The sequence below is a fragment of the Apus apus genome, chromosome 6 (genome assembly GCF_020740795.1).
Source record: "Apus apus isolate bApuApu2 chromosome 6, bApuApu2.pri.cur, whole genome shotgun sequence".
Taxonomy (NCBI): Eukaryota; Metazoa; Chordata; class Aves; order Apodiformes; family Apodidae; genus Apus; species Apus apus.
In genome coordinates this window covers 32,212,805-32,227,736 of record NC_067287.1, presented here as the reverse complement: position 1 = coordinate 32,227,736, position 14,932 = coordinate 32,212,805, and the positions used below count along the sequence as shown (strand labels likewise).

The following is a 14,932-nucleotide window of genomic DNA, read 5'->3' as shown; positions in this document are numbered from 1 at the left end:
GATCCCACCACAGTAACTGCTGGATGACTGAAGCCGAGCTGTAAATATATTAGAAACCTGCTTGGCAAAGCAACTGTTACCTCAATACACTGGAAGCTGTGGGTTAGCACAGGCATTTAGAGTGAGTGCTGCCCCCACTGCAGGGCAGGAGCACAGGGCTGGGGCCTTTAGCCTGTTGCTGCAGGAGGAACCAGGGCCCTGCAGGCACGTGTGTGTCATGTAGTAGCTTTGATGTCAGGACTTGCCAAAGGCAGGGATGCTTTATCATAGAACAGTTTGCGTGTGAAGGGACCTTAAAGATGACCAAGTTCCAGCCTCCCTGCACAGGCAGGAACAGCTCCCACTAGACCAGGTTGCTCCAAGCCTCATCCAACCTGCCCTTGAACACTTCCAGGGATGGAACAGGCACAACTTCCCTGGGCAACCTCCACTAGTCTCTCAGTGCTCTCACAGGAAGGAATTTCTTCCTAACAGCTGACTTAAATATATTGTCTGTTCACAGCCTCTACTGAGAAATCGATTTTTATTTTAGAAAAATTAAAAATGTTATTTGTTTGCTCAGCTCCTTCATTCAGGAAGCTTCCTTTTGGGGTGGGGGCATTTTTGTTTTCATTTTTTAAAGCTTTGGTGTCATCAGTATTTTTCTGTAGTTGTACATGATTTGATGCTGTCGGGCAGGGTAGCACAGGAGAGCAGGCAGCCCAGAGCTCAGCCCCAGCCTGTCCCGCAGCTCCCTTCCCTGTGTCCAGCAGTACCTCCGCTTCCCAGGGCTGCAACGTGCCGCCTTCGCCCCAAAGGGCCGAGCCCCTCTGCCGTTTCCATCACCATCACCTTCGGGGGGGTGACTCCGGCCTTGAAGCAGCGCTTCCCCTCATCATCTCAACGAAGGAGAAGCCAACCAGAGGCGATCACATTTTTAAACCGCAGGCCCCACGGCGCCGGGGCCCCCGCTGCCCCTGGCCCTGCGGGGAGCGGGCGGGGCGGCAGGTGCGGCTGCGGGGCTGCTGAAGGGCTCGGCGGGGCCCCGGCCCCTCCATCCCGCAGCCCCTCCGGCCCCGGCTCCTCCATCCCGCAGCCCCTCCGGCCCCGCTCCCCCCGCAGCCCCGACCCCTCCATCCCGCAGCCCCTCCGGCCCCGCTCCCCCCGCAGCCCCGACCCCTCCATCCCGCAGCCCCTCCGGCCCTGCTTCCCCCGCAGCCCCGGCGCGGAGGCTGCCGAGCGGCCCCTCCCGGCCGCTCCCCGTGCGAGCGGGGCCGGGCCCGGGGCTCCGTGCGGGAGGCGGGGCCGGGGCGGTGCTGCCCGCAGCCCCCGCCGTGCCCGCGGCTGCGGGTGGGCTGGCGGGCGGTTCCCCCCAAGTGTTGTTGCCGTGGACTTCGGCGATGTTTTCGCGTCCTTCTGGTTCGCGGGCAGGATCCGGGAGGGGCCGCGGCGGTGGGACGAGCGGGCTGGTCGTGCGGGCACCTGGGGAGGAAGGAGCTGCGCTCTGCGGGAGCTCCTGCTCGATGGAGGGAGGCGTGCGTGAGGGACCGCGTCTGCAACATGCTCGTTGCACTGAAACCGCCCCCGCCGTGCTGGTATGTCTGGCGGGTCTCTTGGTTACATCTGGCTGTGCTTAGGACCTAAAAGGGGTTCTGGGGTGGCCTGTCGCGGCGCTCCGGGAGGGGATGGGCTGGGTGAGCCGCGGGGCGAGCAGTGGCCACGGGCAGGACTGGCCTTCAGCATCCCCAGTTTGTGCCGTGGAGGAGAGCAGGGAGAGCTTTGAGGTGGGGTTTCTCCGGACAGGCAGTGGTGATGCCTTACTCCTCCCATTCCCTCACCCTGAGGGCGCTAGCAGTAAAGTCCCCAGATCTGAGCAAAGCAGAGGTGCTGCTCGGGTTGGGCACCTGTGGGGTGGCCTGAGGAGAGGCTGTGCCGCCTGAAGCGCCGTCGGTGGGGTGGGGTGGGGTGGGAAGGCAGCGGCGTGGCTGCCTTCTCTCTCAGCTGTTCCTGCTGTAGGGGCAGCGTCAAACAAGTGTCTCTGCTGGCCGAGGTGGTGCGGGGGTTTCTTCTCTGCTCCTGCTCTGCTCTGGGTTCCTTCTCCAAGCTGCAGCACAAGCTCCTGCTGGGAAGATTGCCTTGATCTAGCATGAAAATGACAGGTTTAGTAGCGTAAGATCAGCCATGGGAAAAATTGTGAAACATTTAGAAATATCTCATGCTTTCTCATAGTTCAGGAAGTAGGAGTTCAAGTCAGGTTTCTAAATATAGTCTTTTTTTTTTTTAAGGGAAAATACAGGGATTTATACTACAGTCTTAATAAAGTGGCATTTTTAACTTTCAAGTGCACAGAAATTAATTTTCCTCAGAACATGATGTTCAGAAGATTCTTTGAAGTCACTGTGATTTTGTGGTGGGCAGTGGGGCAGGGAATCAGGCTGTAGTTTCCAAGATGAACTGCTCTGTTTGCTCAGCAGTTTGCAGGTGGCCAGCCCTGGGCGATCCCACACTGGCAGGGGGGTTGGCCTGGGGGATCTCTAGAGGTCCCTTCCAACCCCTGACATTCTTTGACTGTGATTTGTACAGCTCGCAGGAGGGGTTGGGTAGAGCCTGGTGGTGCCCCTGTCTGTGAGGTCAGGCTGTTTTGGTGGGAGGGCCCAGGGGGTGTCAGTGCTGCCAGGTTGCAGGGGACACGACTCTCCAGCTGCTCCATGTCTCAGGCCTGAGGGCAGCAGCTCCCTGAGCAGCAGAAGCTAGTACTTTAGGAGTGATGGAATCAAAGAAAACAAAATACTGGGGGAGAGCTGGGAGACAGAGTGATTTTCATGGCTGATGGACGTGATCATTGCAATTCTGGGCAGCTTTCATTCAGGTGGATCATCGGGTTGTTAACTCCTCACTTTGTTCTCCTGGGCTGATCTCTGCCACTCGTTTGTAACGTAGTTGTGATTTTAAAACATGAGGCCATGTTTTCCTGCCTGCATGAGACATGGAAAAATTAGTCTTCTGCTGTGTTTCTGACTCTGATTCCGAGTTTTACAATTGTCTTCTGTATAGGGAGATTAAAGAAGAGAATGGGGTCATGGTGCTGCTTTTCTTGTGCTCTTCTGTGGTTGATCTTGGGCAGATCCTGGCCATCTGCTTCCCCCTGACTTTCATCTGTGTTGATCTGGTGGGGCCTTTGACTTCATAAGGGCATCACAAAGCAAACCAACGTACCTCGTTTGTACTTCTGATCTGCAGCTCCATATGTTCACAGCTGAATGTTGTGACAGATACCACAGTAAAACATGACCCTGTCAGGCTGAGGTACTGATCCACTGTTTTACCTGCTGCTACTCGTTAGTTCTCACTGGCAGAATCCCTGGGCTGGACAGCAGCCAGCAACAATGGAAGGAGGAGCTTTCCTGCTTAGAAAGATTTGTGCATTCCCATTTGTTGTCTGCAGCAGTCTGTCTTTGGCTGGCACCCGTGGAGGACAGTAATATACCTTTACAAACAGTGATATGCCTTTATAAGCAAGGCCAGATCCTAAGTTTTAGCACAAGTATAAGTAGCTTGATGTTTCAGTGTGTTCCTGAGGATGAGGTGTTACTAGGTAGGCTGCAACTCCACAGTTAACTTGTTGGGATGGAAGTTTTGTGGGATACATAGGAACATACTGGTTTCTGCTCTAGTTCATTCAGAACAGTGTCACAGCATTGTAATTAACCGACAGGCTGCTTCATTTTGACCCATTGCTATGCTTTAAAGCAGTGTAACGTTGCTTTGGGGCTGTGGTGGTTTCTGACACCCTTTGGTGGTACACCTTGCATTTTCCTCTGCTGTGGGGAAAGTGTTTGTGGAGATCTTCTACAGGCATTAGATTTGCAGCTAGAACATGTGGGGGTGTGGGCTGATAATTGTAACAACTGTGGGTTTTGCTGAAGGAAGTGTTGAACCAGTGTCTTTCCATGGGTAGGGAAACATCTATATGTCTATGTTACTATAAAACCATTTGTTATGGCTTTTCTCTGTTTGCTCACCAGTTCTGAGCTTTATCTTGTATATGGGTCCAGGTTCTTAGAGTTTTGCATCTATTCCATGACCATTAGCTTTTCCTTCCTCTGAACCAAGGCATTTCTCTATAGTTTCTGTACTTGAGTTCCTTCAATTTTGGCTAAACTTTCTGCAGATGGGTTTCTGAGAATCTCTGATTCTTCTTCATGCCCTTTCTCCTACAGCCTTGCTCTGAGGCCTCACTTGCTAAGGAAACTCCTCTGGTCTGCTCTTATTCATCCAGAAAATAGGCTTTCATAAACATGAAGCATCCCACTCTTGTTTTTGTGAGGGCAAATTAAGTGAGTGACTCTCCCTTGTCCATGGTCTGGTAGAGAGTATACTGATAAATGTCTGCTAGCTTGTATTCTGAGGCACTGGGGAGGGAACAGCAGGCATTGAAAAATCATGTACAATTAATACTTTGTACACATTTTATCTAAAATAGTACTATTGTAGGGGGGTTGGAACTAGATGGTCTTTAAGTCCCTTCCAACCTAAACCATTTTGTGATTCTATGCACAGTTCTTTGGACAAGCAGCTAAGTTAAATGAGAAGTTTTCAGCATCACCTTCCCCTCTTGCCTTCAGGCTGCTCTCTGAGCTGTATAGGATTCAGGTAGATAAACCACTGTACTGGAGGAAGGAGGGGGGGTTTCTAGACAGGCTGACTGGGTAATATTTTGCTTTCATGAAATTAAGCAGCTATCAAACACACAGTGTTAGTTACTTTTAACAGGACTTTTTTTTTTTTCCCCTTTCTTTTTGTGGCTGCTGAGAGCTGTACCTTCTGGCATTGCTGTTTTCTGGACTATTGGTATTTTCACCTAAAGGTTCTTTGCTGTACTTAACCTTTGCTTGCTACATCAGTTGGCCTCTTAGTGAAAAGCCTTTTAAAGCAAGCTGGAGGTCATGCCTGATTCGGAAAAGTGAGTGTCTTGTTTCCACATTCAGTTGCAAACTGGCTTTGAAGCCTGCCAAAGTTTTATCAGTTCTGGCATTGGAGGGGCAGAAGAACCCAGGTCTTTGAAATTCCAGCATGTACCCCAAGAGAGAGAGCCAGGAGACTTTCACTGATGTGCTAATCCTGCACAGCAGCTGTTTGTGGTTCCTGCATCCAGCCCTTCCCAGCCTGCAGCTCTTATCTCCTGTTGGCAGTAGGCGATGGGAGAGGGAGGGGATGGCCCTGCAGGAATGAAGGCTCCATTTTTGCTCTTGGGTGCTGAGTTGTTTCAGGATGTTGAGGTGTTTCAGTGATTGCCTGAGGTATCGTGAATCTTGGGAATCATGCTTGTCTTAAGATAACTCTAGCTTTTGAAAAGTTCCTGCCATTAGGAGACTTTGTAATAAATGTTGCTACAGTGCATCTCCTCTGTGGGATTTGCAGGTGTTAAGGAGAGGCAGAAGAGAAAACTGGTGGCTTTGAGAGCCCCTTCCTGGGGCTGCTCTGCACAGGGAGCCTCCGAGTCCTGCAGCAGTGGAGGTGATGCAGTGCCCTAAGTCAGTGATTTATGCCTCTACCATTGAGCTGCTGCTGCTCTGTCCAAACCTGCAGAGTATCCAAAGGCATCGTATCATGTATCCTCTTGAATAAAATCCCACCTTGTTACGGACAGGAGTGGCAGGCGTAAGATGTTCTGGGTTTCTGTTTCTCCCCATCATTACATGGAGGACAAATATTTAACATGATTATGTACAGTTCACAGGTCTGGATGCCTAAATGTTGTTTGATTTACCTCTGCTGGTACATCAGCTGGGTCACCTGCCTTGAGTCTGAATATCTTGTTACAAAGAGTAATGTTTATTGTTCCCATGATAATGACAGCACTGTGATTATCCAACTATTCTCCTTATGCATTTGGATAATAAAGGTCCAGGTCTCAGTAGAAGCTCTGAAAGGGAAAAGGGAAAACAGGAGAGAACTTTTAAGCTTAGCCAGATGATGAGGCGCTCCAGGTGCTGGTGTGTTACCCTTCCTGTGTCCTTGCTGAAATTGTCCTTAACTGGGCTGTGCTGTGGAAGAAGGTTGGCATCCTGCACATAGTACAGGAGCCACTTGCCCAAGTGGTGGCCCCACAGTAGACCCAGGATTAGGTGCAGTGTATAAATTGTTGAAGCCTGCCATTCAATCTGATTTCTCAAGTGCTGTATCATCCTTTTACCTTTGTCAAGGTCAAATTCAGGCAAGCAGACTTTTGCAAGGCCAGCACTACAGATTTCATCTCACTGTGATAATGTGCAACTTTGACATCTTGGTGAGTGCTGAGTTTCATTTATTGGTTCCCTTTGCAGAGTCCCAGGTGTGCAGTTGTCTGTGCTGTGCTGCAGACAAGTGAGACAACTTGCTAAAAGCAGACACGTTTTTGGTAAGTAGTACACTGAGCTTCTCTTGTGGATACCAAGGGAAAAAATAATGCCTAAAAGCCCCCCTGGCTGGAGGAGGGCTACAGGGAGTCATATTTGAACCTAAAAGTTTGGAAAGTGAGGAGTCTGCCTCTGTCACAGCAGAAATTACTGTGTTCAGCTGGGCACAGCTGCAGTAAGCTCTTTTTTTAAAAAATGACTTGTTTTTAATCTGGGGACTTCTGTAATGGGGAAAGTGTTATAAAAAGTCATTCCTTGCAGTACAGCTTTGAACTTCAAGGCAATTTTTTCAAAGGTCTTATGGATAGAGACTGTTTAAATGGTAGCAGGAACTTACTTGCCTGTGATAGCTAGAAATGTTGTGTAACAGCAAAACTCTTGCTCTTACGCCCGTCTTAATCACAATAAGATGTATTCCAGAGAGGCAGGCATGAGAGAGCTAAGCAGTCTCTCGGCCAGTCTGGCCAAATGTTTCCTGACATCATAACTTTCATTGTTTGTTTCCTGCAGTGGTTAGAAATGAATGTGCCTTGGCAGGAAACAGCCAGGCTGGCCAAGAGACTGCTTAGCCCTCTCATGCCAGGTGAGTTCAGCTCAGCGACTGCCTCAGTATTTTCTCTGTCCTTGCAGTTCTAGAGGACATGTGTGTAGTAAATAACCTAACAGGTGAAACAACACCTGATTTTTTTTCCTTTGGAACTTCCAATTTCAGGGGTATGGAAGGGGATTGATTGTTTTCAGGACTCTTCTTAAAATTATACATTGTGTTTATAGTACTGAAATTAAACAAGATATTTAAAAGCATATTGACTCTATGTCCACTGAAAATGAGCACAACTAGGCACTTGTATTTTTCAGATTAACTATATCAACATTTCACTAACTGTAAAATTGGTCTTTTAAAAGAGAAGTTAGGTTAAGGTTTGTGGTGGTGCTGCTCTGACTCCTGGCTGGCAGTGTAACAGAGCAGATTGCAGCTCCCTGACCTCTGCCTGCAGCTGAGCACAGCAGCTTGACACATCAGGAACTGCATCTGTGGAGGTTTTGGCCTGAGCCTCCAACCATCTAAGCAGTGGTTTCTGAGACGACTGGCTACAGATTAGAGCTTGGACACTGAAAAAAACAGACTCCTAGCAGACAGTTTTGCCTTGTGCTGCTAATGAATGAAACACCATCCTGGGAGTAAAATGAGCGTTGTTGTTGTTACTTGTTTTTTTGGTTTTTTTCCCCCTCTGAAGGTACAAGTATTGTAAGGAAAGCTAGAGATGTTAAAATCCCAGTCAGAACTTTACACTCTGGAGATGAGTTAGGTGGAGAGGATTTAAACAGCACTTCACCATGTTCGTGCAAGCAATGACTGTCAGAAAAACAGGAAAGCAGTCAGAGACTGAGGGCAGCTTCATTTGCCATCGCTTATGTGCCAACAATTATTAACTCAAGTACAGTGGGCAGACTGTAAAACTGCAGTGACTTGGAAAGAACTGTGCTCTGTAAATAATAACATGAGCAACAGTCAAGAATTTAACCAAGGGTTGATAACTTGGCTTTTAAGCTCAACTAGTAATCAATTTGGAACAATTTAGTTGTCTTGCATGCCTTGCTATCTAGAAGTTCTATAGCCTGCCCCTACCTCCGTGTAGGACAGTCACACACAAGTTTGGTTTAGTCCAAATGAAAAGGCAGAGGTAAGAAGGTGGGAACAGAGGGGAGTCCTGCAGAGGAAGATGCTGACTTTGGTAATTTCTGTCTACCTGATTTAGGAGATGTTTGTTCTCCTTCTGCTCACATTCCCTCCTGCTTTCTGCTAGGCACTAACTCATCTGCTGGTGTCCCCTAACAGAAGAGATCTCCAGCTGTAGGATGGAAAGATCTTAAAACAATAGTAAAGTACTAACCAAAGCTGGCTGCTCTTTAATAGACCTCTTTATAAAGCACACAAAAAAATAACATGAAATAATATGGTCCAAACTTAGATAAAAAATCAAAATCTGAATAGTCTTTACATGAAGTGTCAGAGATGAAACAGGAGCCGCACAGGAGATTCAAACGCTCCGGGCAGTTACTTTCAGGCTGTTATATACATTATATATTTCAGGCAGTGTATATACATATATATCTCTATATATCATGGTGACCTCATGGTCAAAAGCCATTGCTAGGAGGAATGTGGGAACACAAATGGAACTTCCCTGTAAAAATGTAGCTGTGCAAGTGTCCAGCTGCAGGGAGAGCAATTAAAAAGCACTTTAAGGCCCTGGGATGATTGGCTGAAGGATCAGGAGCACAGGTAGTGTTTTCTTCAATCCCTTCAGTGGCAGGGAAGACTACCTTGTACACTGAGAGGAACAGGAAAACACAGCTGCTTAACATGTGGCTCAGGGGCTGGTGCCACAAGGAGAATTTTGGTTTCTTTGATCCTGGGAACATGGCATTGGATGGGGAGACCCTATCCCACTGATGAAGCTGAGGGAGCTGGTGGGGGTCATTGCTAGGCCACTCTCCATCATCTTTGGTAAGCCGTAGGCAACAGGAGAGGTGCCTGAGGACTGGAGGACAGGAAATGTCACCCCAGTCTACAAAAAGGGCAAGAAGGAGGACCCAGGTAATTATAGACCGGAGCTTTCTGAAGAGCAAGTGGAAACAATTTTGATGAATGTTTTATTAATGGTGTATATTGAAATTAGACATGTATAAGATATGACTATTATAAAGGTTTTAATTATTCAGAAGTCTGAATTGCTTTCAGACATCTCCTTGGCCTCTGGTCTGTAAGCATGTTCTGTCAGCATTTTAAGTTTCATCACTGGATGCAGTTGATAGACATGGGTATAAAGCTCATGGGGTTTTTATAAACCACCATAGGGATACATGTGGTTGCTTTTGCAGTGAAGGGAATCCTTCCTTTTACTCATTTGATAGCAAGTTATTATAAAATCTGATAGCTTAGCTCTCCTCTGTGTGGAGTAAAACTATGGATGCTAGCAGCAGGGTTTATGTTACAGGCTTGTTAACTACCTTCCCTGCTCTACAACGCACCGGCACATGCTGCAGGGTGTCACTGCACACCAGAGTGACTTACTGCATGTTATTGAAGTGATTTACAAACACTCATCTAAACCACTGAAACGCTGTGATACAAAGCTACAGGTATGAAAATGTTTGTATGTGCTTGGTGGTTTCAGAAGCCCTTTAGGGCTGACTTTCTGCCAGGAACAGCAACCCCCACTTTGGAGAACTGGCACTTCAGTCCTACTGTTTTCTGAACAGGTAGCAATGTTTTGATGAATGAGCAGCAGGAGGAGAGAAGCTTGTCACCATGACCCTAGTTCTCATGAGTCATCTGCTGGTCTGGGGAAGTCCCATCCTACCTGTGAAGCACCATCTGCTTGCAAATGGGATTTATTTCCTCTGCAAATATTTGCAAATATTCCTCTGCTTATGATCAGGTTACCCGATTGCAGCCCCTGTTTCCCCCAGTACATAAAGCAAGTAAATAAGGCTTAACATCTTTGCCATGATTATGGTCTCAGAGGCTATTTACAAAAAAATCTTTTAACTTTGGCTGACCTTAGTACAGCGTCATGGGTGAAGCTGTAGGGAACAGTTGGTTCCTCTGCAGCACAGTCTTTATTTTGGCTGGCAGTCTATTAACTCTGATAAGTGGGCAAACTCACGCCAAGCAAAGTCAGGCATATCATGATACTCTGCTTTGTTTGTAGAGAGACAGCTTTGTAGGCTGGTAAATGAAAAAAAACACATATGAGAATTTTGGGCTGACCAATTCTGATTCTTGAGGAGTTTGACAAAAGGACCCCGTGAGGTGCTTTGTTCCTCACTCCCTCTTGTCTAGAGTTGTCCTTCTTCAGTAAGAATGGTGCTCTAGTTCTGCCAGACCTGCATGGAACACAACAGCCCACTGCTGCTTTTCCTAACCTCTCAAGGGAAAAGTCAAAAAGCAGCTCTGTTTCTCAGGACTGCAGGCTCAGGCCTCCTTGGGCAACAGCAGAACCTGGCATTCTGTGATCCTGTGACACTGGGAATTTGTGTGGCTCCTGCCCAAAAGGTGTTCAACAGCCATGGCACAAGGCTGTTGTGAGGTGGTGGCTGTGTGCTGCTTCTGGGGAGGGGGTGGGTTTTCTTTCTTTCCTTTAGCAGCAGCAGTCACTGGAGTTAGATGGTATTTGTTTACATATTTGGGAAAACAGTACTGCTTTGTCCTTCTGGAAGAGACAGTTCATTTTTTTTCCTAAGATCTTTAGGGTCCTGGGTGGCTTACATCACGTGCTGGGAATTGCATTCAAAGGCTGCTTGAATTCGGTTCAAACTTTGCTTGTAGTAGATGGATGTTGCTGATAAATACATTTCATGTGCATCATGCAGAGATTTACTGAAGTTGCTTCTACAAGCATCTGCGTGAATGTAGCTTTCCCTTGAGCTGAGAATGGCCAACTACTTATTGCAATTATATGAAACACTCTTTTGACAGGTTCCTTCAGAAGTGAAGAAGCACAAAAGGAGAGGTTGTGTTCTTTGAAAGCAACTGGGACCACTGGCAAGAAGCAGCAACACTGTGCCCAAACACGGAAACCACTTCCAGGTTACCAAAACATGCTGTTGAACTGAATTTCTGCAGCTGCATTTTCCAACGTACCATGGGATGCTTCAAATCCAAGTATGCCTTTCCACATTCAAATGCTATCCAGGATGAAGATATCGGGGAAGTGTGCACTGGGGAGAAGTCATCCCTGATCACAGGGGTGGATGTGAAAGGTCCACCAAGCATCATAGTGCAAGACTATGCCGACCGGTTCTCCCGGGAGATCCTGGATCAGGCCATGCAACAGCTGGCAGTGACTGAGAGCAAATACAGTGACATCCCTTACATTGAGAGTGATGTGCCCTGAGCCCTAGCTGCCAAGGACTGTCCTCACACCCAGTGTCCTCTCTGCCCAGCAGTCTGTCTTTGGTGGTTGTGCAGATGAAGTAACACCATCCATGATTTGAGCACAATGCCACCAGTTGGATGTGTTTGCAAGGAGAGGCTGAAAAAATTTGCCTTTGGATCGATATTGCTGAGAAACTAATTGGATTGCAGTAGAATCTCAATCAAGTGTCATTTGTTATCAGCCGTATGTTGAGTATATTCTGTCTTCATGTGTTGAATGTGATCAGAAATTAGTGTTATAAAGAGAGGATGAGAAGAACGTGGCTGCCTAGCAACTCTGCAAGCACTGCCACAGAGGCCCCAGAGATGCTCAAGGACAAAGGGTGGATTTTTACACACTGCATAAAAAAAATCAGTGGTCTGTCTGTAGGTGACAAGAGAGTAACTCTTTGTGCTTGGTAAATCTGTCCACGTTTTGCTAGTGAAGCCAAGGGTCTACATGTAGCAAAGGTAACTGTTGTCAGAAATTTTGCTTTGATTTATTGAGTAGGCTGAACCTGTAAGCCACAAAATACTTAAGGCAATGAAAAGCTTTTTACAAAACCAAGTAGTATTCAGGGAACCATATAGTTCATGATATTATTCAACTGCCATTCTTAAGTGAGCCAGTGAGAAACATGACAATATTGTTAAACAGTGCATTATAATCAACAGGTGCTCTGGCTTCTGGAAATGCATGAAGGCTGTTCTCTAAAATCAGGGGAACTATGGCTGCATTACACTCAGATGTCACTCTGAAGTAACACCCTTGGGACAAACACCTTCCTTCAGCCTCTGCAGGCTCACCTGCTGGCAGGGCTGTGTGCAGGGATGCACAGAGGAGCTACAGAAACCTAAAGCCTGAGCAGTGCACTGTATTAGTGAATAAGCCTTAGGCCCAAAGCTAAAGGGCTACATTCTTTACCCATTTTATCCAGCTTGCACCCACACACTGCACCCTGCTTCTCCACGACTTGCAGCGTGACCTGCTCTACTCCTAACTAGCACTTGAGATGTCAAGAAAATGATGAATTAATTATAGTCATCTTGCCTTGGTAGCAACTTGGGTTTTAGCAACCTGTTTGTTCCTTTTTCTGTTATGGCCAGTTTAAAAGATGTAGGGTTGTTTTTTCTTCCTAAATCAAAGTGCTTTCCATTTTATGTTTTTGTTTTATGGAAAAACATTTCCATACTGGCAAAACCTGTTACTATTTTTTTAAAGTACACACAGTTCTAGTAGTGATACAAAGCATGATTTTCAAGCCATGGTAAGCAGAGACAGGACTGCAAATTGTTATTTTTAGCTTATTCTCAGACATAATATTGAGCTGTTTTGCAAACTTTGTGACATTAACTTAGTTATTTGAAACTCACCTGTGTCAGGAGGTGGTTGTATCAGGAATTTAAAGGTGAAAAACACTTATTTGTAACATAGCACAAGACTACCACTAATTCACACTGTCCAGACCCTTCTAGTAAGACTGTTCTCAGGCTTTTGCAGAAAAAGGGAGAAAAATCTGCTGTTGTTGTAAAGTCTTTTTCTTTGAAGTAACGTAGTCATCTTTGAAGCCATGTGTAAAATGGGACTTCAGTATTATGGCCCATTTAAATTCTACTGCTAAGAGGGCTGTTCCTTGAAGCTCTAAAGCATGTAAGACATGAAATCATACCCTGCATTTGCTCCATTTAAAAAAACTCCATGCCATATAGTAGGGTGAATTAAAAAGCAAAACCAAAACACTAATCAGATCAGTACATATTCATTGGATATTGCTTAACCACAGTATTAAAAAAGATTCCTGTTCTTATTATAGCTGAAGTAAGGCCCAAAATCCATAGTCATTATTTGCCAGGTAGGCAGATAGCTGCAGAAAACTGGGTTTGTTTTAAGAGTGCATTTAGGTGTGTCTGCCTTGACCCTTGTACAAAAGCTGTAGTGGCTGCCCTGGGGAGAAGGTTCTGCAGTGCTGGCTGTTGCAGTGTCTCAGGTCCTCTCTCTGGATGCAGCCTCACATCTGCACTCCTCTGGAGTCAGCACAGCAGAGGCACTTTGAAAGCAGCTTCTGGGTTGGCAGGCTGCCACTGCACTGTCCAGCAGCAAGCAGGGATGTCAGATCAAACAGCCTGAAGTGAAATCACAGCATCTGCACTGATGCACACCCAAAGGAGGTTACCTGGCTATAACTGAAGCTGTGAGCCCCGGTCTGGGGGCTGCCCAGACACCCAGTGCTCTCCTGCTGCTGGGTCAGCCCAGCCTGTCACTCACCTGCACCACAAAGCTCCTCTGCCCTCCCTAAAGCTTGGAGATCACAGCAGCTTCAGTATGGCCTGAAGTGTCACTCCAGCTGGTTTATGATGCTTCCTGTGACACTGGAACTTCAGGGAAAGCAAACGAGCTTGCAAACCAGAGGGAGGCAGCTTCTCACCAGGAAAACAATCTCTTTTACAAGACACTGTCCTTAATAAATAATGAACTTACCCTTACTAAAAAATAATTTTAAAAGCACCTGTTCAGTGCTACAATATGGTGGGAGATCAAAGGCCATTCCAGAGTTCTGCTATGTTTTTAACAGACACAATAGTAATGCATAATAAAAATACTTCTTTACCTACATAAAACAATACGTGTTTACTTATCATTAGCTTACTCTAAACTGTGCTGTAGTCTTAGAAAGCCCCTTACAGTGGCTTTCCAGCTAAGTGGCCACTGGTTCTTTGGCTTGATTTTGTGGAATAAAGGCACTCCAGTATGGGACTGGCATGCTCTGCAAAACCATTTACTTCTATTTAGGAGTTAAAAATACATTTGCTTTCTATTTTCTCCAGGAAACGTAAGTATAGTCTGAGTGGGCACTAGTGTGTGACTGACTTGATATTCTAATCATGGTTCAAAACATACTAACTTCCGCACAACTCTGTAAAACTGACATTTCTGAAGTGAGACAACATCAGTATTCCCAAATAAGACACACAACAATATATTTTTACAATATTTTTTGTGGAAAATATTTTCTTGTGGACCAAATAAAATTAAACTTCCCATCTGCTTGTAAGCCTTTTTCTTTGACAAAAAATGCAGGGAGACTGGACAAGGGCTTCATACCATGAGCTTGGGATAATTCCCATTCATGTGAGTATTGGAAGCAATTAAACACAGGTCAAAGTTTATTGATAGAGAAGTAAACCTGCTAAAATGTTTTAAATCCACTTCAGTCACAGAAGGCATAATGCCTACTCCCTGGGGATTACTGTGCACTGAAGATGGCTTCTTCTGTACAAAAATAATTGAATGAACCAATTGAAAAAACATAAATTAAGAACAGCCATTGCTTTAAGGATCTGAAGCTTAACACTAATTTTAACAAATTATGGGGGAAGTTTAAATTTCTTACAGAACCAGCATGAGGTAGAAATTCAAGTAATATTTTCAGAAGTTACCCTAGAGATATTAATGAAATCTCTCAACTGCTTGGAAAATAAACCCAGGAACTGTCTCATAACAAGGACATACATGATAACCTGAACTGGTAATTGAAATTTTACCAATTTTATCTTTAAGATTCTAGTGACAAAGCCATGTTGATTTTTCTCTCCATTTTGCTCACCTCCATGTATCTGAAAGTCACTCTAG

At 46.0% G+C, this 14,932-nt stretch overlaps 1 protein-coding gene across 4 annotated transcripts in view; it reads left to right on the top strand.

Moving 5' to 3' along the window:
- The window catches only part of LOC127386250 (small membrane A-kinase anchor protein-like), a 28,169-nt gene extending 13,506 nt beyond the window's left edge, over positions 1-14,663 (top strand). The window contains exons 1-3 of one of the 4 annotated variants that reach the window (XM_051622981.1): positions 1,411-1,574; positions 6,306-6,379; positions 10,864-14,663. In XM_051622981.1, the coding sequence (XP_051478941.1) occupies positions 11,030-11,281 (252 nt within the window). In that variant the 5' untranslated portion in view covers positions 1,411-1,574; positions 6,306-6,379; positions 10,864-11,029 and the 3' untranslated portion in view covers positions 11,282-14,663. Of the gene's footprint in view, positions 1-1,410; positions 1,575-6,305; positions 6,380-9,491; positions 9,525-10,863 lie in introns of those variants that run through there. The other 3 variants (XM_051622980.1, XM_051622982.1, XM_051622983.1) reach the window with 3 other exon arrangements.
- The last annotated feature ends 269 nt before the right edge of the window (positions 14,664-14,932 follow it).